At 47.2% G+C, this 25,827-nt stretch overlaps 1 protein-coding gene across 1 annotated transcript in view; it reads left to right on the top strand.

Annotated features, from left to right (window-relative positions):
- Positions 1-521: 521 nt before the first annotated feature.
- Positions 522-25,827, top strand: part of LOC310753760 (inositol polyphosphate 5-phosphatase OCRL-like) — a gene marked incomplete at both ends in the record, with an annotated part of 379,841 nt that continues 354,535 nt past the window's right edge. Inside the window, 10 exon segments of the mRNA XM_083595103.1 lie at positions 522-611; positions 820-867; positions 1,589-1,688; positions 1,796-2,046; positions 3,493-3,546; positions 11,106-11,209; positions 12,638-12,770; positions 13,747-13,875; positions 14,725-14,928; positions 15,308-15,331. Coding sequence (XP_083451229.1) covers positions 522-611; positions 820-867; positions 1,589-1,688; positions 1,796-2,046; positions 3,493-3,546; positions 11,106-11,209; positions 12,638-12,770; positions 13,747-13,875; positions 14,725-14,928; positions 15,308-15,331 — 1,137 coding nt within the window.

Genomic DNA, 25,827 nt, shown 5'->3' with positions numbered 1-25,827 from the left:
GTATTTCTGTGCTGTTTTCAGAGTGGGGAATGCCCATTCCTTCATGGCCAGCATGGAAACACAGAAGGTTAGCCATTTAGGAGGTTTGCAAAGAGGGCAAGGATGTTACGGGGTAATCTTCTAGCAAACAAGCTTGGCACAGCAGATCTGAGAGGTGGTTTTCTGCTCCCGGAAAGCCAGTCTGGAAACCAGGTTGCCAGGTGAAGGAAGAATGAAGACATCAACCAACTCACTTGCCTTCAAAGAATTTCTGGTTGCCTGTGGCTACTGGGATAGTGCTTATATATCAGGCTGGCTGACACATCTTAAAAAATACAAGGAAAAAGCTTTTTTTCTTTCATTAGCAAAGCTCCTTTGGGGCCCCGAATAGCTAAGCTGAGGAAGAAGTGGCTGGTATTACTTGTTTGTTCCTGGTCCTGATCTTGCCTGCCCTTGCACACTCCTGTTGCCTTTGCATATTTAACCAGCACGTCTGTTCCGATTGGAGTCCTATTCCTGCAGTTCCACATCCTTCTCTTTGACACTTGGGCATTCAGTTCCAGGAGCTGGACCTGAGCACAGAGGCTTTCTTCTACTTGGACTCGACAAAGGAGCAAGAGTGGCTGACAGCTGTGGAAGAAGAAGAGTTTGTATTTGATATCCCGTCTTTCACTCCCCTTCAGGAGTCTCAAAGCGGCTAACAATCTCCTTTCCCTTCCTCCCCCACAACAAACACTCTTTGAGGTGAGTGGGGCTGAGAGACTTCAAAGAAGTGTGATTGGCCCAAGGTCACCCAGCAGCTGCATGTGGAGGAGCGGAGACGTGAACCCGGTTCCCCAGATTACACCATTGGAAAAGGATTTGCGTTCCAAATCCAAGTACAAGAAAGTAAGTCCAACCCCACCCATTTCTTCAGCAGCCAGACAGCTGTCAGGAGCTGGAGTGAGGAGGAGGAGGAGGAGGAGGAGGAGGTCAGCAAGAAAAAACACCTGGTGTCAGTGGTGTTTTATTCAAAAGAAGCCAACATTCTTTATTCAAAGAAACCCAAACCGTGCAGGCCTCGTGATCACAGAAACCTTTCCCAACAGGTCTTGCCCCAGTGAGGTAGTTGTGAAGGCTGAAGGTTGCTACCCTCCCACCACTCTCTGAAGTCTCCTCCTCCCCCTGGTCCTTCCCAAGCAACCTGAGACTCTGACACCTTGCCTGTCTTTGCTCCCTCCTCTTAATTTCTCTGTGTTCTGGGAGACCAGCAGGGAGGGGAGCTGATCGCAGCAGGATGGGGAGACCCCCTGGCTTCTTCAGCAGCCTGCCTGATCTCTGCCTCTTGACCCCCACCTCCAGCCTCCACTTCTGCCTCGGATTCTGGACTGCTGTTTGCCACAGAATCTTCCTGCCCTCCTGCCTCTTCAGTTTCCAACACCTCCTCTTGCTCACAGTCTGCTCCCTCTTCTCCCTCGGACGACCCCCCACCAGTTCCCTGGCTCTGAGCCTTCTTCCCTTGGGGGATCCCCAGTTGGTGCCACCTGCCACTCCTATCTGCATCCAGCCGGCCCAGGACAGCAAGCAATGAACAGAGCTGGTAGACATCCCAGTACCTTGCATCTTCTAGGTGCAGCTGGTGCTCATCTTTGTCAGGAAGGACCAGCTCAGCCGCATCAAGGAAGTGATGAGGGAGACAGTGGGCACAGGCATCATGGGGAAGATGGGGAGTAGACTCTGACAGCGGAATTCCCCATGTCTATCTTTTTGTCTGTCTATCTGTTTTTCTAATCTCTGCCAACCAGTTTCCCCCTCTTTCCTGCTTGCTCACTAACAGCCATCTTTGCTCCGCCCCTGCAGGGTAACAAGGGGTGTGTGGCCGTGAGGCTTGTCTGCAACAATACCAGCTTCTGCATCATCAATTCCCACCTTGCTGCCCACGTGGAAGACTTCGAGCGCCGAAACCAGGATTACAAGGATATCTGTGCCCAGATGAGCTTCCTGCCCCCTGACCAGGGTCTGCCGCACCTGACAATCATGAAACACGAGTGCGTTTTGAGGGCTTGGAGGGAAAGAGCCTTGGCTGATGTAACTTGTTGGTCTCCGCTATCTGGAGAAGCAAATTGAGTCACGTTTCTGTAACTTTCCTGCCTGTGTGTAGCTCAGGGTAGGCAGCATTTGTTGTTGTTTAGTCGTTTAGTCGTGTCCGCCTCTTCATGACCCCATGGACCAGAGCACGCCAGGCCCTCCTGTCTTCCACTGCCTCCCGCAGTTTGGTCAAACTCATGCTGGTAGCTTCGAGAACAGTGTCCCACCATCTCATCCTCTGTCGTCCCCTTCTCCTTGTGCCCTCCATCTTTCCCAACATCAGAGTCTTTTCCAGGGAGACTTCTCTTCTCATGAGGTGGCCAAAGTCTTGGAGCCTCAGCTTCACGATCTGTCCTTCCAGTGAGCACTCAGGGCTGATTTCCTTCAGAATGGATAGGTTTGATCTTCTTGCAGTCCATGGGACTCTCAAGAGTCTCCTCCAGCACCAGAATTCAAAAGCATCAATTCTTCGGTGATCAGCCTTCTTTATGGCAGGCAGCATAGTGGTCTCCAAATGTTGATAGACCAAAATTCCCATAATTGCTAAGAATTGGCCTTGCTGACTGGGGCTCATGAGAGTTCCACTTCAGCAACACCAGGAGGGTGCAGTGTCGGCGATCCCTGCTGCTGCAGCTGCACCACTAAGGTTTCTACTAGAGCAGCCAGTAGAGAGCAAGATAAACCGAGTGGCAGAGATGTATTAGATTAGATTATAGCAAATGTGGGCAACTTCTCCAGTGATTGGGGTGGGAGTTGCAGTTTGTTAAGGGCAGTAACGCAAAAGCAGAGCGGCCATTTTTCATGGAGAAGGTTCCCGGCTCAGTCACCAGTGTGTGCAGATAGGGCTGGGCATGATCTCTGCCTGAAAGCTGCTGCCAGTCCATGTAGTCCGACCTGAGCTTGATGGGTCAATGGTCTGCCTCAATATAAGGTAGCTTCCTATGTTCCTGTGTACTACAGCAGGGTTTGGAGGGCCACAAGCGCCCTGCCCATGAATTCAAGAACCAGGGGAAATTCTAAAAGTCTTTGCTGAAAGGACATCAAAGCAGGGGCCAGGTGAACCTCTTTGGGAGATTATTCTGAAAGGTAGGGTGCCATGACTGAAAAGGCCCTGCCATACTTGAAAGAGCAGGAGTTCCCTGGGAAAGGGCTGCCCCTGCTAAAGATTCTAGTCAGTGGAGAGGCAGTGCAAACATAAGTGGGCCTTCTTTTGGTACCCTTTTCCCAAACCTTGAAACACTTGAAAGGCCAAATGGGATGCTCTGAATTGGGCCTGGAAGCAGTTCAAGAGCCAGTCTAGTTCACAGAGCACTAGCCTAATATGATCATACTGCCCAATCCTAGTTATCAGTCTTACTACATATTGCAGGAAGTGGCAGCAGGTTGCCCCCCGTCCCCCAACCCCATGAGCTAGCCTGTAGCTGTGGTTGCTTCGCTTTTTTCCAGCATTGTCATCTGATCACTAAAAATCAGCTTCAGAGACTTCTGACCTACGACCAGGTGAGAGACATCTTTGTGTTATATGTGGTGGTTTAGGATTTTGCCCTGTTTATTTCCTTTGTCTGGGATACCCCAGCCTAGGCTAGAGAAACCACTTTCAGGCAGTTAGGAGCAAAGTGTAGCTATAACATAGGATGACTGCGACTTCTACAAATGCTTTTTAAGGTTGCAGGTTTGTGCAACCTGAATTAGAAGCAAGTCCCAATTAAGTTGGAGGGTTGCCTTGGAATAAGTAGGACTGCTCTGTAGTTTCCCAGTTAGAGGGCTTTCCTAGCTCAGCACACGCTCCAGATGTTGTTGGACTCCCATCAGCCCCAGCATAGCTGCTGTCCAGCAATATCTAAAGGTCTAAGGTTTCCTGCTCTAGGTTTTGCATCTGTCTGGAAAATCTGTGTTGCTCACATGTTCTTATCAGCAGAGGCTTCCATTAAGTCCAATTAAATTGCTGGTGCTTTTTGTTTTACATTTTTCTCTCCAAGGTTTGTGTGTTCATCATGTTGACGACCTTTCTCCCACTTGGCATAAGGATCATTGGTATTTTGTGTTGAAACAGAGGCCTGATTGCTGCACCTTACGGTGGATTTAAGCTCTGTGAGCGTAGTCATGCCTTAGCTCTTTGAGAAGGATGCTGCAAGGGGAGGACGCCCGAAGATGGCGGCTGTAACAACTTCTCCTTCATGAACCCTCCGGATTACAAACCTTTTATAGCCTTTTATAGCCTTTTACAGCCGTCTTTTTAGCTGTTTTTAATTGACTTTTAAATCATTTTACCTCTGTTAGAAGTTTTAATCGTTTTACTTCTATGGTTGGCCAATACGTATCAACAAGGATATTCAAACCTTCTGCTGATTAGTAACGCCGCCTTGAAGATTGGGTTATGCTGAGCAGTGGAGGAGGAGTAGCAGAGGAGTTGCGGCCATAAAAGATAAGTTCTCTTTTGTCTCCGTTTACCTCTACTTTGAACCTCCGTAGTCAGTGAGACAGCGACAAATGGGTCATGGCAAGCGACCAAGATCTGCTGAGAAAGGTTGTTCACCTCCAAGAGCAAAGCAGTCAAAGCTTGAATCTCCCCCACCATCTACTAACAATAACAGCAAAACGGAGCAAGTAATTGTTTCTGCGGTCGAAACATACAACCGCTTCTGGCCTCTGTATGATCAAGGAGAGTTGGAAAAGCTAGCTGATTCAGCGGGGGATGGAAGCCATAGGGAAGCCCTCCTCCCTGACACCTTAATTACCCCTCCGTCACTGAAACGGGAAGCATTAGGGCAAACTGCCCATGATTTAGTACCTGATCAAATACAACTGGTAATCAGGACTTTAAGCTTCATTTTCAAGGAATTGGAGGGGATTTCTTTGTCATTGAACAAACTGTCACGGGCCCTTCTGGCTCATCTGCCTTCCTCAACTGAGCTATCTAATTTGCATCAATCTCCAGTGCAGCTTGTAAGTGCCTTAAAGAGACAACTTGATCAGAAATCTCTCCCTAAGGGCCTAAGATGCAGGCTGCCACTGCTCCAAAGGAATAAGCAATCTTTGATTTTTCAACCTAACAAAATATGTTTATCCATTTTTTCCCGTGACGCCCCCAGTCTTAGGTGGAATAACCTGAGGACGGCTAAAGGGTACCTTCGTGATTTGTTAAATATTCCTTTTTTCCATATAGATCTTATATCTGTAGCACCCCTAAATGCCACGCCCTGGCCAAGGAAATTTATGCTCTCCTTCCAGTCTGCAAGGATCCCACATCTTCTTGCAAGACAAAAAGATCGGCTGGCACCCTGGGAGATTGTAACAACTAGAGTCTTTAAGGACACGAGTGTTAAACCTCTTTTTGCCAACATCTTAACTGACAATGAACGCTCGTTTCCTTCTTCTGTTCCTATAATAACGGGAAAAACACCTAGCCGGGTATCCCCTGTTCCACCTGCGACCCCAAGTGCCCATCTAGTTACGTTGAGGAATGATCCAATTGCAAGCGGAGATTGGAATATCCCTGAAGAGAGAAATCTTATCTCCTCTTATGGAAAACTCCCTTCAGAAGAACAGCAGGCTATTCTCGATAGATTGGATCTACTCAAACAAAGACTTCTATCGCAAGGGGACCCCTCTATACCGATGAGAGAGGAGAGCAGGCGCTCCACGTCCCACATGGCGTCTCCATCAAATGCCCTGATAATTTCTCAACCTGTTACCTTGTTACCCCCTACTGATCTGAATCAGCAGTCACCTGTTGACCAACAGCACCATCCTACCGTGGAGGAAGTTGATAAACTCAATACTCCCGTCTTAGATCTTATGCCCAATCAAAATATGGAAGTTGATGACTCCTTTGCCTCAATGCCTGAGCTAGAATCTACCCTGCCTGAAGATCACCAGGAAATGACTATGCATGCACCATCCTCACGTTCATGTCCTTTAACACATCTGCGTGATAATTCCTCTCCATCTGCGCAGCAACTACAAGTGATGGCTGGAACACCTCTTAGCGCTATCCTGGCTAAGACTGATAATTCTGACGGATCTACTAGTGTAGCCCATCAAAGACTTGTTACTACTCACCTCAATGAACAGCATCCGACCTCACCAACTTTGCCTAATTCTTCCTTCCCGGCAAAGCCCTTCCTGCCTGTTAATGTTACCAAATCATCGATACAATTAACACAGAAGAAGACCTTATCCGCACAAACTAAAATTACCGATTTCCTTATGGGGCCTCGTTCTACCTCCAAGAACCCATTAAACAACTCAAAATTGACAATTACCGGGACAGCACAAGGACTCGACATTATCAATACTTAGCTGGAACATTGCTGGTTGGAGAACCAAAAAATCAGACCCCGAATTCAGGAAGTACATAAATTCATTTAAAATTATTCTGTTCCAAGAAACATGGGATGAGGAAGAGATTACCATAGACGGCTTTGATCTTCTAACACTTCCGGCCTCCCCTTCTTTGAAAGGTGGTCGCCCCAAAGGGGGCCTTTTGATTGGGATTTCACTCCAACTTCGCGCCAAATTCACTCTGGTACGGGCTTCCCCGCCTTTTGCTCTATCTGGACTGATCACAGAAGGGAAGTCCTCATTACTAATTACTAATGTTTATCTCCCCCCCGAAGGCTCAGCGCCTGATCTTGATTGGAGATGGGAATCATTTGAAAATCACCTACTGTCATGTCATACTAAATGCCCTAACTCGTACTCCTTAATTGGGGGAGACTTTAATGCTCGTATTGCCACAAATTGGGACTTACTAACCAAGTCCAAATGGTGGACTTCCCCATGTTTGGACAATTTTGACTTGGAACATGCCAGAATTAGAACTTCAAAGGACAACAGAGTAAACAAAGCAGGAGTGACCCCTTACCAAATGGCCATTCGCCTGAATCTAGTATTTTTGAACGGCACCTTCCCCCCCCGATATACCGGGGGAGTTCACTCACCTGGGACTAACATCTAACAGTGTTATCGATTACCTCCTGATCTCCGCAAATCTGGCCGTTAATGTACTTTCCTTCCAAGTTGAAAACCAACATTTCAGTGATCACCTCCCAATAGTGACCACTCTGTCATTGTTCCGGTGCCAGAATGACAATAAACACTCAGTCCTTCTGGAAACCTCATCATCGATCAAAATAAGAGGGATCAAGTGGTCGGAGGCTGTGGCCCAAAAATACCAGGTTTTCTTCCATAGGGAAATCAACGCCTACTTACCTCAAATAACTACTGATTTACAAGATTCCAATTCGGTTTTGAAACTTTTTAACCTTCTTATAACAAACCTTACCACTTTTTTTACATCACCTCCTCAAAAGGCGAAAGTGGCGCATTGCAGTGCTGGGGCCCCTTGGTTTAACACCTCTTGCAAACAAGCAAGATCCCTTCTTCGTTCCATCTATAATGAATACAAAAACTCTAATGCTCAGGCTCTACCATCTTCCTATTTACAAGCCAAAAGAGCATACAAACAGACTTTAAAGCTGGCCAAACGCGAGTGGTATCAAAAACGTTGGCGAGCCTTGATTGCGGCCTCGAGATCCCGCAGACCACAGGAATTTTGGGCTCTGATAAACAAAAGAGGAAGGAAGTACCCACTGACGATTATCCCTGCGCCCACATGGGAACAATTCTTGAGTAAATATTTCTCCTTGGCAGAGGAATCCAACTCATCCACGGAACTCCGAGCCGACCATCTACCTTTGTGGCCCTCCACTGACCCAGACCTGATAATGGACTTGATATTAGATCTGAAAACGGGCAAAGCCCCCGGGCCGGATCTAGTCCCTGCTGAGGCTATTGTTGCGCAACCAAGGTGGTGGGCTGAAATTCTGGCCAAAGTCTTTGATGCAATTAATTCTACGGGGCTTATCCCTAGGTCATGGAAGGAGGCCGTGATCGTGCCAGTCCATAAAAAGGGTCCCCCTGCTGACCCGGAGAACTATCGGAACATCAGCCTTTTGTCTATCATCGGGAAAATCTATGCAAAATTTTTGCTGTCCAAGCTGTCCCATTGGGCAAACGACTCAAATTTGATTGGCCATGAGCAAGCGGGCTTTAGGAACAATTATTCAACCTCTGACCATATGGTAATCATGTATCATCTTGCCAGAAAATATTCTGCCCCAAGTCGGGGGCGCCTATGTGTCGCTTTTATAGACCTAAAGGCTGCCTTCGACAGTATCCCAAGAAATTGCCTATGGAAGAAATTAGAGAGATGGGGCATAGATAGAAGGCTGTTATGGCTTATAACCCAATTACACCATGGGTCGTCGGCTAGAGTGAGACTCACACCGGCGGGAAACCTATCCAACGAGGTCCCAATAAATAGAGGTGTGCGCCAAGGCTGCATTTTGGCCCCACTCCTCTTCAACCTGTTTATCAGTGATATGAAGCTCTTTCTGAACGAGTCTCAAGCCAACATTCATGCCCCCCGCCTAGCTGATTTTCGCTGCCCTTTGCTCCTATATGCCGACGATGCAGCGATCCTTTCCTACTCTAGAGTTGGTTTATGCAGAGCTCTAAAGATTTTTGCGGCTTATTGCAAACTTAACCATCTGACAATTAATCATGGGAAATCTAAAGTCCTGGTCTTTACCAGGTCTCGGAAAACTTACAGCTGGAAGTTAGATGGAGTCCAATTAGAACAGGTTTTCTAATTTAAATACCTGGGAGTCTTTTTTCATTACAATCTAAGCTGGAAGCCACAGATACAGTATTTACTAAACAAAGGGAAAACAATACTTTATACTCTACTCCAATTTCTTGCGGCCGACGGAGCCTCTCACATCCCTTCTGCATTGAAGGTATACCACGCAAAAGTGGTTTCCACCCTTTGTTATGCTGCCCCGCTCTGGGCCCCAGGGTCCAATTTAACATCACTGGGGACATTGCAGAATCAGTTTCTCTGTCGCCTTCTGAAACTCCCCATGTGTGTGAGCAACGCAGCCATATGTCTGGAGTTAAGGATTGCATCATTGGAGACTGTCATCTGGAAGCGAGTCTTTGGCTATTGGCTGTCCAGCTGGCATAGGCTTCCCGACCATTACCTTTTTCAGTGCCTCTGGCGGGACGTCTTTGTCAATCCGTGGGTAGGGAAAATCCATGCCAAACTTCTGAGCATCGGAATTTCCCCAGCGGACTCCTTAAAGATGAACTTACGCTCAGCCAAAAGCCTTATTGAGCAAAGATTAGCGGACATTGAAAATCAACACAACCTCGCCAGGGGTGGGGGTGTCTGCTCCCCCAGGTATCACGGAATAACCCCACCACTTGGCCTTCCATCATATATGTCATCTCTTTCATCAGTACCACACCGACGTGCATTTATTCGTGCAAGGTTCAATGTCTTTCCATCGAACCTGCTGAACCACAGATTTTCTAAGGGTTTGGTGTCTCCGCTATGTGTGTGTGACGGGGAAACTGTTGAATCTCTTTCACATATAATGTTCAACTGTCCCCTACATAGCGTAGCCAGGGCTAAATTCCTGGGTCCTGCTTTACTGCGCTTGGTTGGCAGGCCTGTTGAGTCACACGCCGCACTGCTTTTGCAGGATACAGATCCTTCTGTAACTCTGCAGGTGGCGAGATTTCTGAATGCGGTTATCTCACACTCAAAAACCACCAAAAACCAACAACAACATCAAAACTAATCGAACTGTTATGATGAGAGTGCATGTCGGAGTTCGTCTTCAGTTTTCCTTTTCTGTGATCTGTCCCTTGGAGCTCTCCTGGCCCCAAGCTGTCACTTGGCTCTGCTCAATGACCCACCCTTGCATCGTGGTGTTCACCTCCTGTTGTCGGATATATCTGTTTTTATGTCCCTGTGTTTTTATGTTTGTACATATTTTATGGGCTAATAGCCGTAAATAAATAAATAAATAAATAAAAATGCTGCAAGGAAGGCAAGGGGGGCAGCCTCAGACTTCCAACATATGCAAAACTATCATAAAACATTAAAAACGTCCCTAAAGGCTGTATAGTTACTTATCTCCTTGACATCTGACGAGAGGGTTTCCCACAGGGCAGGTGCCACTACTCAGAAGGCCCTCTGCCTGGTTCCCTGTAACTTCGCTTCTCACAGTGAGGAAACCGCCAGAAGGCCCTCGGTGCTGGACCCTGATGCCTGGGCTGAACAATGGGGATGGAGACACTCTTTCAGGGCTGAGGCCATTTAGGGCTTTAAAGGATGCAAAAGGATGGTTTTGCAGTTGCTCCTAGTGTTGGGGTGTATTCTGCTGGTTGTTAACAGTTTGTATGGATTATTGGTACATATAACATTGCATATTGTAGGTATGGCTAACCTGTGGTCTGCCAGATGTTACTGAGCTGCAGTTCCTGTTGGCTCCAACCATGATGGCCAGTAATCAGGGATGATGGGAATTGTAGTTCTGCAGCATTGTGAGGGCCACGTGTCTGCTACTCCTGAGTTAGAGGATTTTCCTGTCGTGTGATGCAGCAAAGTAATTTAACATGACATAGGGCAAAAATGCACAAGCATCCTGTACCTTTAAGAATTGTGTATAAGATAGGATTTCAGCAGGTATACCGCTTTTTTTCCACCTGGCTAACCTACTAGTAGGGACGCGGGTGGCGCTGTGGGTTAAACCACAGAGCCTAAGGCTTGACGATCAGAAGGTTGGCGGTTCGAATCCCCGCGACGGAGTGAGCTCCTGTTGCTCGGTCCCTGCTCCTGCCAACCTAGCGGTTCGAAAGCACATCAAAGTGCAAGTAGATCAATAGGTACCGCTCCGGCAGGAAGGTAAATGCCGTTTCTGTGTGCTGCTCTGGTTCAACAGAAGCGGCTTAGTCATGCTGGCCACATGACCCGGAAGCTGTATGCCGGCTCCCTCAGCCAATAAAGCGAGATGGGTGCCACAACCCCAGAGTCGGTCACGACTGGACCTAATGGTCAGGGGTCCCTTTACCTTTAACTTTAACTTTAACCTACTAGTACTTCACCTTGGTCTTCCAGCACAACAGTGGTTGTTAATAGACTCCATTGTCAGGCAACGGGGGGTTTTTTGCTTCTCTGCTGATAAGCGATTTCTTTTTGGCTTTAGCTAAACATTCAGCGTACCCAAAAGACAGCTTTTGCTGATTTCACAGAGGGAGAGATCAAGTTCATCCCGACGTACAAATTTGACTCTAAAACAGATCCTGCTTGATAGTTGAGCCTTTGTAAGTAAGTCCTCTCAATCATTCTTCTGCAAGGCTTGTTTGTTTTTCCTAGTTTGCTGAGATGCTAGTAGTGTCCTGCCTTTCCATCCTCCTGAGCAGGCTAGTAACAAATGGCTTTCTGCTAAGCAAGCTGTTGGAGGAGGGCTAGAGTTGAGGGATGGACGGATTTCCTTTCCTCTACAGCCAGAATGGACACCAAGCCACGGAGGAAGAGAGAGATCCAGCTCTCCTTCACCTGCTCACTTTGCTTGCATGGAATTCCGGGTTGCCAAAGGCTGCTAGGCGAGTTGTGAAATGCAAGGCTGTGATATGTTGTCTTCCTCAAGCCATCCCTGCTCTGGAAATGTTTTGGCTCCTTTTCCCCACATTTGTCCTGATAACCAGCATCCTCTGTTTCATGGCGTGTATAAGCGGTGTTGCAGTTCCTTGAAAGGTGCAGCAGGCTGAATGAGAATCCTCTTTGTGTCAAGGAAGTCTGGGAATTAGACTTGGTGCTCTCTCAAGATGAGTCTGCCAGGGCATAAGAGCATGAGAGCAGCCCTGCTGGATCAGGCCATTGGTCCATCTGGCCCAGCATCCTGTTCTCACATTGGCCAATGAGATGCCTCTTGGGGAGCCCACAAACAGGACCTGAGTGCAACAGCACGCTCCCCTCCTCCAAGCCATACTGCTTCTCTTGGTGGAGTATGTTCTGTGGCCATTATGGCTAGTAGCAATTGAGCCTCACCAGCCATGATTTGGCATATTCTTGTGGTTCTTGACAACTGTCAGAAGCCACCTAGGCCTGCTAGTTTCATTGCTCTTGCTGTGGTAATGGGGAAATCAAAAGGACAGGCGGAACATGTAGTGACGAAGCTGGAAAATGGCAGGCTCCTTTGGGCAGCATTTCAGGTGCCAGAAAGGGTCTGTTGAATCACTGAAAAAATAGTGTCTGAACAAGAATAACGGGGCCCCTTGCTTTGGGGAAGGATCATCATTTGGTGGTGTGCCATATGCTTTGTATGCAGAGTCTCTAGTTGAAAGGCACCTCCACCTGAAAAAGGATTGGGCCACAGAGAGCTGCTGCCAGCCAGAGGAGACTTAATTAATGAATTGTGGGGTTGGAAGGGATCACGAGGGTCATCTAGTCCAACCCCCTGCAATGTAGGAATCCAAACTGGGGGAGGTCAGAAATTCATTCTGACCTGGTAGAAGGCAGCTTTTGATTTCCTGACAACTCTCTCCATGAGGCAAAATGCCTGCACACCTGCAAGGTCCGCCCCTTCAGAAGTTGGACTCCCAAGCCCCATCATCTCCAGCTCTTGACCGTGGTCAAGATCACAGGCCGTGTGTGGAGCCAAAGTTGGACTGTGTGAGCCTTGTGTGTTGCCTCAGCCAGTCCAACAGTCCTGGTGTCTCTCCTGTCTCCTTGCAGTGGGAAGTGCCGTGTGCCAGCATGGTGTGAGCCAATCCTCTGGAGAGGAGGCAGCGTGAATCAGCTCAGCTACCGAAGCCACATGGAATTGAAAAGGAGCGACCACAAGCCCGTCAGCTCCCTCTTCCTCACAGGGGTAACACCTGCCCTGGCCAGGGCTATCGTCTATTCAGGGTTTTTAGTTGCCTGCTATGTGGCACCTCCTCGAATCTGGGCAGGCCCTGACCAACAACCAGGCCCCTTTCCACAGAGCTCCTCTTTGGCAAATGACTTCCGGTGCAAGGAGTGGGCAGGTTTTGGCTCTGTTAAATCCCTAGGCTTCCATTCTCCACTCTTCTGAGTACACGCTGCTCCTGCAGGCATGGCAGACCACATGGGCTGAACTGTATACCTTAACCGTTGGCTCCATTCATGCAATGGAGCTTCTGTGGTACTTGGCTTGGAGCATTTGGCTTCAGCCCATTGGCTCTGGAAGTCACAGCCGCTGCCATCCTGGGGAAGCTCTCAGAGTTACAGTACTTGCCTCTTTCAGGGCTGGGAACAGGGGGGTGCATCAGGCCTTTCTGCTCTTAACTCATACCCCCCCTTTAGTCCATAGCCCCAGCAAATGTGCTCTGCCCCCCCACCCATAGGTGAAGGTAAAGACGAATAGGATCCTCTCCAACCCCTTAAAGAGGGTTTGCTGCAAAAAGACCAGGGGGGAAAGAAGCCCTTGGCCCATCTAGCTCAGTCTTGATTTCCGGGGGATCTCTCCCAGCCCTACCTGGAGATGCTGGGGATAGAACCTGGGACCTTTGCATGCAAGGCAGATACCCTTCCACTGAGCGGCAGCCTCTTCCTCTTCCTCGCAGGCAAAGACTCCAGGGGTAGCCAGCGTGGTGCCCTCCAGATGCTGGACTACAACTCCCATCATCCCCAGCCAACATGGCCAGTGGCAAGTGCAGCAATATCTGGAGAGCCCCACGTGGACCTGTTGCATGTGCAGTCCCCTAAATGAGAGCCCGGGGCCAAGGACAAACTTCCCCCTGGAGCACGTTTCCTTGCCTCTGCTGAAGGCAAGCACTCTCTCTCCCCCCCCTTTTGCTCTGCAGTTTCCGTTTGAGAAGGAGAAGTTCCAGATCACAAACAACGGGCAGGTCACCCTCCACTTCTCCTTTATCCCCAAGCTCAGTGACAGCCAGTATTGGAAGCCATGGCTTCGCGCTGAGCCCTGCAAGGGATACTTGGAGCCCAGCGCGTCTCTCTCTGGAATCGTAGAACTGTAGAGTTGGAAAGGGACCCCAAGGGTCATCTAGGGAAGGCCTTGGTTTCCTTTTCATCCCCCCTTTTCTCCTCCTCTTTCCAACCCTCCTCCATCAAACCTTGGGAGTTTGGTAGAGCAGGGGAGGCTTAACATTTGTGGGCTGCATTGCCCCATGCTCAAGCCTCCAAGGGCCATACGTCAAAGCAGCTGAGCCCAAAGTGTAAAAGTGTGTGTGACCAGCTTTAAACAAAGACACACACACAAATGAATTGAAGCCAAACAATGCTGGAGGGTCCCAAAACACCTTTTGGCATCGCAGGGAACCAGTGAGAGCAGTCCGTCAAAAAATTACTTTTTTAAAACAATGTGTATTTTTATGTTGTGGAGGCACAAAAATATCTTGGGGATCATATAGAACTAGCCAAACTTTTAAAAACTCAATGAAATCTAAACTAAAAAAGAAAGTTACATTGGGGGCGCAAAAATCCTTTAGGAGACAAATAAATGCTTTCCCTTTTTATATTCTTTTGTTAGGATCACTTTCTCTCGCCCCCCAGTATCCTGTCACCATCTTCTGTGCAGCTGCTGCTTTGGAGGACTAGAGAGGAAAGTGGGGTGGGGGTGGGAACTGAGTCGCTTCTTTTCCTAATTCTTGAAGTTAAGGTTTCCTCCATACACCTGTGAGAACAGGATGCTATACTAGATGGGCCATTGGCCTGATCCAGCAGGCTCGCATTGTGTCCCTCTGTTCAATTCTTCACTGTCTTCACTTTTAATTTACAGACAAGCCAACTTGGCTGTGCCAAAGAGTGTATCTACCTGACCTCTTCCCGTTTTAGGTGAGACGGTGGACATTTCCCTGGATGTGTACGTCAGCAAGGAAGAGAAGATTGAGGCTATCTTTGTCCTTCACCTTGACCGTGGCAAGGACTATTTCCTCACCATCAGTGGGAGCTACCTACCAAGCTGCTTCGGGACATCCTTGGAAGCCTTGTGCTGGATGAGGCAGCCGATTGGCGAAGTTCCCGTCACCAGACTTATTGACCTGGTAGGGAAAGGGGTTGATTTACCTGGCAGGTTCATGTGCTGAATGTCTACCCTTCCCACTCTGCTTGCCTGCTTGAAAAACAGCTGCTCTTCCACTCAGAAATGTGGGGGCTGGGGGTCCTCCGCTGCATTCAGCTTCAGCTTCTGTAGCTGTGCATCCGCTTCCTGTGTGCTGTTCATGCCCTTTGTTTGCCTTGACTGAGTCATCCCAGGTTCTGGTCCTCCCACCTGCCCTTTCGCAGGGCCACTGAACCGTGTGCATTTCCCTGACATCTGCCCAGATACTGTTCAGCCAACGGGCTGTTTCTTTCTCTTCTCAGGGCCTGTGCCATTAACACCCTTGGTTGTCTTTTGCTCTTGCCTTCCTCCTCTGATCTCAGGGAGAAGACAGCTTCCTAGAAAAGGTAACAGTTGGTTTGCTATCCTCTAGATGTTCTTGTAGCGGGCTCAAATCAGGTACAGGCAACGCCCTGTTTACACGGGGGTTGCGTTCCGAGGTACCGTGCGTTTAAATGAAATTGCGTATATTGGGGACAGCATTGGAAAAGCCTGCAAACACCCTCTAAACTTCCGGAAACCCTTTTGAAAGGCCTTTTGAAAACCAGCAGCCTCCCTGCAAAACTCCTTGCTCCAACTCTCCACAGGCCTGAGAGTTCGGTGCCAAAGCTCCTGGGAGGGAGTCGAGATGCTGTTTCCATGCCACTTTGCTGCTTTTGTGCTCTTGGGGGTGTAGCACCCTGCTTGTGGTTAACACTTAGCTGGAATGAAATATTCAACGCAGCAATAGAGAAATTAAAATAATTTATTTGTCAGACAAATAAATGATAGGCACAGTGGTATATGGTTACCAAAGCTCTGCCCACTCCAGCCCTGATGGTCAGCACTTATATTTCCTCAGCCCAGCCACCTTGCTCCTCCTTTGGCTGCCTCTGTCCAATCAGCCTGGTTGAAATTCCTATTGGCTGTTTGCTAGAACCAATCATAAAAGATACACCCATTTCCTATTACCTTTTATGGGAGACAAACAGCTATATTTCCTTCTATCCATAAATGGCAGACAAGTAGCCATATATCTTACATTTGCCTCGACAAGGCACCTTAATTACCAGATCACCTTTTGCCCCTTTCCCCTCCATTGCAAAATAGATGGCTAAAACAGATGGCTCATGGTATTAAATTTTTGTCTAAACAGAGATCTTGGGTTCACATTCTCACACACCATCAATGAAATAAGAATCTAACATAAGAATCTAACATTTCTTACTTTCTAAATCCTTTGCATATTTACATTTAAGCCAACAAATCTCATACATTAACATAGACAGCTTTTTAGAAGAAGAGGTCTTTGCAAAGTAAAAAAGGAACTCAGTAAAAATAGCTTCAAAAGAAACCTCTTCAGTTTACACCCCCCTTTCCCGGCCAGCTGCTTTTCCCATTAGCTCTTGCCCTTTAACCTTAGGAAAATGTGGCTAGTCTCTAATGGGAATCACATGGTATTATTTTCTGTTAAACAATAAATCTTACTGTCAGGGAATCAGGAGCAGGAGCACTGGGGAGAGAGGAATTGGAGAGCGAAGGGGAAGAATCCGAGGGCAGCGTAGGGGAGTATGACAGTGGCCCGAGAGATTCTATGAGCTTCTCCAGCGAATCAGAAGATTCCCAGAAGGGGGCTCCGATGGTCAGGGCAAGGGGGGTCCCAGGGGGGACGCACCAGAAACAAGGAGCCAGAGGGGAACCCCAAAGCAGCAGTGGAGGATCGGGACCAGTTTCCCCACCAGAGCGTAGTGGGGGGGAAGAGTCACATGTGTCAGGGCCAGCGTCTCCTCCGGAGGGGAGGGAGAGTGAGTCAGGGCTGACCACGCCTCCATCGGAGAGTGGGGGAATGGAGGGGAGTTCAGTTGCAGCTAGCCCACCCGAAGGGGGAAGCAGTGACAGCAGCAGTGAAACGGTTAGGAGGAAAACTGCTGGCTGGGCGCGCGCGCCAAGTTCAAATGTACAGGCGCGCGGGACAGCGGGAGACCCGGATGGGGAACCAGCTCCTAAAGCCCGCCGGAGGGAGGGAGAAGGCTCAGGGGAATCAGCGTCAGAAGAGGCTAGGAAGGGCGAGACCCCGGCGGGCAGGCGGACCCAGAGGAGGAAGGAGCAGCAGAAAAGGTGGAGCAAGGCGAGGGTCTTAAATTGGTGTACAGGGGGAGGAGATTCAGAAGGGTCATCAGCGGTCTAAAGCTTGAGACGTGGGGCTGCGCGCTGCGGCTCTGGAAGTGAAACTGAACTTCAATAAAGACTTTTGTATTTAACAACAAAGCAGCGTTGGTCCTTTGTGAGCTGGGACCTTGGGCAGCTCTGACACTTACTATTTACAAACTCTTAATTAGTGTTTTTGCAGCTTGATTGTATTCTGTAATATGTAGGGTCAGTATAACCTTTGCTCCCTGCCTGTAATTCCCTTTTACAACTTTGAGAATTTTGGCTACTGCTATAAATCGGGGGGGGGGGGGCTGTTTAGGAAGAAAAACATCTGCCAAAGTACTTAGCCAGCTGCTTTTCTGCCTGGCATAAAACATTTGCAAATCTTTAAGCTCATTTTAAAATACAGGCCTTGATCAGATGCCTCAGGGGGGACATTTTTGCTCCTTCAAGTGCCCCTTCCAGCTTTGCGGCAGTGTGCATGTGCCTCGAAGGCACGTAAATGGAGTTGCCCTTGTCAACGATCAGCAGCTGCTCCATGCAGTGGCAGCTGGTCCCTTAGGGCAAACCAGGCACTACCCCACCAACCTGACTTTCCTCTCAGGTAACCCGCACCTGCCTGCCTTCTGACTCAAATCCAGTCCAGGTGGTGGCTCTAGCTCTCTGCTTTGGTCTCTTCCCTAGTCTCAACGTGGCCCTTGTAGAACTCGGCAGAGGAGAACGGAGACGAAACCAGAATTTGCCATCACTGCTTGTCACTGATTTTGCGCTGCTTGACTCTGGGTCCGCTTGCGATTGGCAGCCCGGGAGGCAGAAAGCCCAGTCTCATGATGCAGGCGCCAGCCCCCTCTGGCCCCAAGAGCCAGTTTTCTCCTTGTCTCTGTGCTCAGCAACTGCTGCACAGGCTATGCCACTCTGGCTTACTCTTACCACCTGAGCACTGGCATTTGGGAAGCGGTAGTGGCTGCTTTGGGGTGGCTCAGGGAAATGTCACTCCTCTCGAAATCATATCTACTTGGGTGTATTATCATAGCCACAAGGAGACAGTGGTGACTGTCAATTTGGACAGCTGTAGACATTTAGAATCATGGAGGATATGTTTATCAGTGGCTACTGGTCAGGGCTATTTCTTGCCACTATTATCACAAACCACATGCTTTTGATTACCAGTTTCTGGGGAACATGATGGACAGAGTGCTATTGTCTCCGTGTCCCTATGGACTCCCAAGGGCATGTGGTTGGCCATTGTGGGAACAAAATGCTGATCTAACCCAGCAAGGCTCCTGTGTTCTTTAGCATGCACCAGCTACTCTTGCACTAAGACTCTGATACAGCATGTGTCATTCCCCACACCAGTACACACCCCCCCTCTCTCTCTCAAGACAGGGGTGGGGAGTATTGGTGGCGGGGGAGGGGGGATGAACTGGGTCCTAAACAACAGCTGCCCTGGGGATGAGGGGATCAAATTCTCCATCCTTGCCAACTCCTTTTAGTGATGGGCTGCTTGCCATTGCTGTGCTCCTAAAGCTCTCTTGCTCCCCCCTCCTCTCTTTCTCTTTGTCTTGAATGTGGTAGCTTGAGATAGAACTAACCACCCTGAACATTTCTGGAGAGGAAGGTGGGAAGGAGGCGGGAGGCATGGTTCACCAGCTGCTGTGTGCTGCATTGCCCATACAAAGTCGTGGGCTGGGGCTCCAGCTGTTGCTCAGTTTCTACCACTGCCTCTGCAACGTGCTCTAGACAAGGGGTGGTGAACATGTGACCCCATCATCTCATCATGCTGGCTGGGGTTGCAGCCCATCAACCTATGAAGGCCCATCCATGTTCTGTTGCTGTTTTTGTTACTTATTTCCTGCCCTTCACCCTAAGGTCCCAGGGCAGGTTCCAGCAATTTAAATAAAATGTTAGCCAAACCTCATGTCCACAGCTGCATATTCAGTAAGCTTTTGGGTGAACTGCACATCTGGAGTGGGAGGATTACTAGCTGCATATTAATAGGGGAGGGGGAGCTTGGATTTGGGGTGCAAGCAATTTGTTTTTTGTTTTCCCACTTGAGATGCTTGCTGTGGCTAGGGCCGGGCAATATGTCAATATAGATATATTTTCAAATCAGCTTGAAGTCTAGATAGTAAGACTGGTTTCATAATTTCTGACCTGGCAATATATTGCGAATCATGATGTGTGTGTGTACTAAGCAAAAAACACCATGTGGGGGGAAACTGTGAAGCCAGACAATGCTTCTCGAGATTCCTGCAGCCCCTGTGGACTCTGCCGGTTCAGCTTTCCCCTGCCCTCCTGCAGGGGGCAGCAGAAATCACAATGCGGGGGAAACCGTGAAGCCAGCCAATGACTCTACATACCTTCATCTTATTTCAGATATTGTGATATATTGGTGTATTGCAATGTTTATGTTATGTACTGAGTTGAATAGGATCCAAACTGCAGCAGTCTGATTGGTCCTAGAACAATAGGATTCAGAATGCAGCAGTCTGATTGGTCCTAGAACAATGCAGCAGTCTGATTGGTTGGCAGGAACCACCCAATCATGCTCCAGATAGAAGTGAATCCACAACCTGATTGGCTTACAGTAGAATTCCGGAATTAGCCAATCATGTGCAGCCCATTGTGTAAATAATGTATATAAAGCAGATACCTTGAGGGGACTTTCATTCATTCCTCCTCACCACTATGAGCTGAATAAAGAGCATGAAATCACTTTGCGACTCTGAGTATATTTCACTGGCGACGAAGGTGGGATCCCGCTGAGCTGACTGCCACACACAGCATCGCAGTACCGCCACCTGCCGCACCGCTGCCTCGCACCGTGTATCCAGGCTTCAGCTCCGGGACACAAGGAACTCAGAATGGCAACCGACAGCAGCTTCTCGCCGTTCAACCCAGCATCTGGAGACTGGGAACCGTACGCCTTCCGTTTCACCTTCCTCCTAGAAGCCAAAGGGGTCACCGATGAAGAAGACGCCAAGAAGAGGGCAATATTCTTCAGCGTCTGCGGAGAGGAGACGTTTGAAATCGCCCGGGCTCTCCTTGCGCCTGAAGACGTTGCTACTGTTCCATACAAAACAATAATGGAACAGCTGAAGGGGCACTTTTCGCCACAGCCCTCAGTGGTGGCTCGTCGAAATGCCTTCTACGCAAAGCGGCAAGCCCCTGGGGAAACCATAACGGGGTTTGTGACCTCTCTCCGCCAAGCTGCCTGGTTCTGCAACTTCTCAGAGCTGGAGAACATGCTTTGTGACCGCCTCGTCGGTGGCCTGAAGGATGAGAAGCTGCAACGACGCCTCTACGCTAAGAAGAACCTAACGTTCCAGGTCGCTCTGGAGGAGGCCCTGGCAACGGAAGCTGCCAAGAGGTCGATGCAAGAGGCACGGCCGAGCCAGCCGTCCCAACCGAGGGTCCACCACGAAGACCTCACCGACGACTCAGGATCCAACAGGGAGGAGGTGCACCGAGTACAGCAGCGCACTCAAGCAGCCCACATACCACAGCTGCCTCGACGAGAAGGAGGGAACTGCGCAAGCTGTGGAGAAAGTCACGAGAGGAGGACCTGCCGTTTCTGCAACGCAGAGTGCAGGCAGTGCAGAAAATTGGGACACATCGCCCGGGTGTGTCGGGCTCAGCCCACCCGACGCCAGGCATCAGATGACCAATCCAAGAGCCCCAGGTCCTGGGGCCCAACGCACCAAGGCAACTCGACGGAGCTCACGGACTTCCAGGTATACCAGTTGCCCCACCCCAACGTAGAGAAAATTTATGTAGAGGTACAGATAGAGGGGGCCCCATGCCGCATGGAGCTTGACACGGGTTCAACTCTATCCATAATCTCGGCAAGGACCTTAAGGAAACTGTGTCCTACTGGGGGTCCCAAACTCAGGCCGGCCCCATTCACCCTCCGGGACTTCCAGAAACGTAAGGTCCCCACAATGGGGGTGGGGACCTTCAGGGTGCAGTACCGAGGGCGGACGCGGCAACTGGACTTGCTTGTGGTCAAGGGCCCCTACATTAGCTTACTGGGATTGGCATGGTTTGGACCACTGGGGCTAGCCGTCACCGGGGTGAACCACACTACCTTACAAGTGGACGTGGATGCCATATGCAAGGAATTTCCGGGGGTTTACGATGGGAAATTGGGACAGTATACGAGACTTCCGGTCAGCGCAAGCGCTTAATGGCCGACTCCCCTCTGAGCTCCAGAGGGAGTCTGCTCTGCGGGTTCGGGTCCTGCCGTTACGGCGAAACGGGGACCCCTAAAAATCACAGGTGGTGAAGCCTGTGAACAAGGAGACTCGGCGGGCACCTTTTGCGCCCCCCCCCAAACCTGCGAAGAGCCTTTTTAAAGGCTTCTGAACAGCAGCGGGTGAGCGGCGCGGTGCTGAGAGTTGTTTACCCAGCCTGTGGAGTGAAGCCGCATCGCCATTAGCAGAGAGCGCTGATTTCTTCCGAAGAATTGGATTTAAGAAAAGCAACTACCCGTGAGTAGGATAAATGATTAAAGGACTAAATTGAAGCTAAATTTGATGAATTTCGGCACCGAGACGGGAAAGGTATAAAAAGGAAGTCTGCCTTTCCGTTCTGTAGACAGATTAAAACAAAGAGACTGTCAAGCTGTAACTGTTAAAGAATCTACATTTGAATAAGAACAAATCCACCGTTAAAAAAAAAAAATAGCCCTCCTCCTGTAGGCAGGATAAGGGGAGGAATTGTATTATATATGCCTGCATGAAAAGAAGGGAATTGGAATTTTACTGCTGTTTTAACACCCTGGGGACGGACTGCCTTGATAGGGAAGCTGGCTGTAGGTTGTCTGCACATCAAGGTAAAGAAGTAACCTTGGAGCAAATTTCTGAATTAATTTTTTGAAAGGATACAGTGTCACTGGACTTTATATGGACTGTGTTGCAATTAAATAACTTTGGAGAAAATTGGGAGACATGGGGGATTTTTAAAGAATACTTTGTTTCAGAACTTGGAAAGTGAAGCTAGAATTTCTCCCCCTAGAGGAGACTTGACTGTAACAATAATAACTGAACTACTAGTTGCTGAGCCACTGGAAAATTCCTATTATAAACAATCTCACAACTGCGTGACTGACCTTGGCTTGGCATGAGAGTGTTATGGCAGATGGCAAAGGGAAAGTAGAGCTACAGGAAAAAAGTTTAAGATCCGGTAGACAATACAAAACTGATATTTCACAACAAAGAAGGGCCTCAACATCTGGAGGTACAGGAGCAGTTTCTGCCTCACAAACAAAATTAAGAACTATGTCATCGGAAGACGCATTGGCTAAGGCACTTGGGAAAATTAATGAATCTTTGGAACATTTAACGAAGCAAGGGGCAGAGACAAGTAAACAAGTTGCCGAAACTAACAAGCAAGTTGCAGAAACTAATAAGAAAGTAGCTGAGATTTCAGCAAAAATTGATTTAAATACTACAAGTATAAATTAACTTGGAAAGAAGGTGAATTCTAATACAGAGACTATTGAAAAGCTACTAGAGGAATCGGCTACAACTCGAAAGATTGCAGAGGAGGCCAAGGAAATTGCGACTACCACACAGGAAAAAATTCCACCGGTCCTTAAAAAACTGGAGGGCCATGAACTGACACTGTCCATGATCGATCCGCAAAGGAAAGAGAGAAATTTGAGAATTAGGGCAGTACCGGAAAGTGAAAGGGACAATTTGGCGAACTTTCTTACAAAAGAATTCTCAGACTTTTGGCAACAGGGCCCTGAGAAGGAAGAATTCAAGATAGTAAGTGCATTTAGACTTGGTACAAGACAAAGAAGGAATAGGCCAAGAGACTGCTTGTTAACTTTAAGATCTAAAGAAGAAAGAGATAAAATTTTGAAATGGCACTACCAAAAAACATTGCAAATTGAAGACTCTTACGTGGAGATTTTTAAAGATATACCGAAGTACATTTTGGACGTAAGAAACTACTATAGAGATCTGGTGGTTTTACTGAAAAGAAACAGCATATTTTTCAGGTGGGAATTTCCTCAAGGCCTATCTTTCAAATATAAAGGAAAGAAAATAAGAATAAGGACAGTGAGTGATAAAGACAAGTTTTTGAGAGACCACGAAGAGGATCTTCAGAAAGAGGTGGAATCTGGACAAGAACCAACTTCATCAAGAAAAGGAATACTGGACATAGCAAACTTATCTTTTGGACTGCAACTACCGACTGAAGAAGAACAATTACTTGGAGCAGTAGGAGGGAAAAGTAAATAACCCCATCATGGCTCTGCAACTTCTAAGCTGGAACTGTAATGGTCTGAACATACCCCGGAAGAGAAAAAGTATTTTTCATATATTAAAGAAAGAACAATTGGACTTGATTTGCTTACAAGAGACACATGTGACGAGGTCACATAGGAAAATACTTATTAATAAAAGATTGGGACAAGAATTTATTTCATCTGACAGAGTCAAAAAAAGAGGAGTGGTGATATATGCAAAGGAAAGACTGCTGCCGAAATTAATTTTTAAAGATGACCAAGGAAGATATTTGGCAATTGAAATTCAAGTCCAAGGAGAAAAATTTTTGATTGTAGGAATTTATGCACCGAATGAGGGGAAATCTGAATTTTTTAAGAAGTTGCATGAGATTTTGTTGGACTATATGGATTATAACCTAATTTTAATGGGAGACATGAATGGAGTAGTATCAACTAATATGGACAAAGCACAAAGACAGGTAGTTACTAAAGATGGAAGACTACCAAAAACTTTCTTTGAAATGACTGACAATATGGACTTGGTTGATATCTGGAGAACAAAAAACCCTCTTGAGAGAGAGGGAACCTTCTTTTCTGAAGCCAAAATGACATGGACTAGAATTGACCAAATATGGGTTACTAGAGGAATGGCTCCAAAGATTAAAAAAGTTGAAATCTGCCCAAAAACTTGCTCCGACCATAATGCCGTAAAGATGGAGATGAAGCAAATAACAGCTGGCTCCTTCAGATGGAGGATGAATGACACCTTATTTAGAGATGAAGAAGTATACAAAAAGGCCCAAAAAACTTTGAGAGACTATTTTGAAATAAATATGAAGACTAATGTTGAAAAAAGAGTAATCTGGGACGCAAGCAAAGCCGTTATGCGAGGATTCTTGATACAACAAAATGCAATAAAGAAGAGAAGCCAAAATGAGAAGAAAGATAAGATTCTGGAAAAGATAAAAGAAGGAGAAAGGAAATTAAGATCAAAACCAAAGTCTCATGAGATTTTGAGAGAAATCAAGTTATACCAAACACAATATATGGAATTGACGAACCAAGAAATAGAATGGAAAATCAAACAAATGAGACAAAAGACTTTTGAATCAGCAGATAAATGTGGTAAACTGTTGGCTTGGCAAATGAGGAAAAGACAAAAACTGAATACGGTGACAAATTTAGAAGTGGAAGGAAAGAACATCTACAATCCAATTGAGATTAGAAATTGCTTCCAGAGATATTTTAAACAACTATATTCACAAGGGCCGCAGAAAGAACTGGACATAGAACAATTTCTTGAGAAAAACGGATTAAAGAAAATCTCTTATGAAAGTAAAATAGTTTTGAACCAGAAAATAACTGAACAGGAAATAGAAGGTGCCATTCAAAATATGCAATTGGGTAAATCTCCGGGACCGGATGGGTTGACTTCCAGATATTAAAAAGCTTTGAAGCAGTGGCTAATACAACCTTTGAAGGAAGTCTGCAATGAAATTTTGGAGGGGAAAAGGGCACCTGAATCGTGGAAAGAGGCTTTTATTACACTTATACCGAAGACAGAGACTGAAAAGACTCAACTTAAGAACTACCGCCCTATTTCTTTACTAAATGTGGATTACAAAATCTTTCCTGACATTTTGGCTATGAGATTTAAAAAAGTTTTGATGGAGGAGATTCATAGAGACCAAGCGGGATTTCTCCCGAGAAGACATATGTCAGACAATGTAAGGAATATAATTGATATTTTGGAAAAGTTAGAAGTGAACATAAACACTAAAGCAGTTTTGATATTTGTGGACGCGGAGAAAGCCTTTGACAATATTTCTTGGAGTTTTATGAAGAAGAATCTTCAGGGGATGGGGGTAGGCCAAGGATTTGAAAACGGTATAGGTGCAATATATTCTGAACAAAAAGCAAAGCTAATTGTTAACAATGTGGTTACAGAAGAATTTAAGATAGAAAAAGGGACACGTCAGGGGTGCCCAATCTCCCCATTACTTTTTATATCAGTCCTGGAGGTTTTGCTGAACATGATTAGAAGGGATCAGCTGGTTAAAGGGGTACAGGTCGGAGCTAAACAATACAAATTGAAAGCATTTGCAGATGACTTGGTACTTACATTACAAGAGCCAGAATCTAGTACTAAAAGGGTTTTGGAACTAATACAAGAGTTCGGTCAAGTAGCAGGATTTAAATTGAATAAGTCAAAAACTAAGGTATTAGAGAAAAACTTAACAGCTATTGAAAAAGAGAGGTTTCAGAATGAGACAGGTTTAACTGTGGTTAAGAAAGTCAAATATTTGGGCATTAACATGACAGCTAAAAATGTGAACTTATTTAAAGATAATTATGAGAAATGTTGGATAGAAGTGAAAAAAGATTTAGAAATCTGGTCAAATTTGAAGCTCTCCTTGTCTGGTCAGATTGCAGTTATAAAGATGAATGTATTGCCTAGAATGCTGTTTTTGTTCC

Source organism: Podarcis filfolensis (genome assembly GCF_964270895.1).
Source record: "Podarcis filfolensis genome assembly, chromosome: W".
Lineage (NCBI taxonomy): Eukaryota > Metazoa > Chordata > Lepidosauria > Squamata > Lacertidae > Podarcis > Podarcis filfolensis.
The sequence above is the reverse complement of the archived record's forward strand: the minus strand, read 5'-3'. Positions and strand labels throughout refer to the sequence as shown.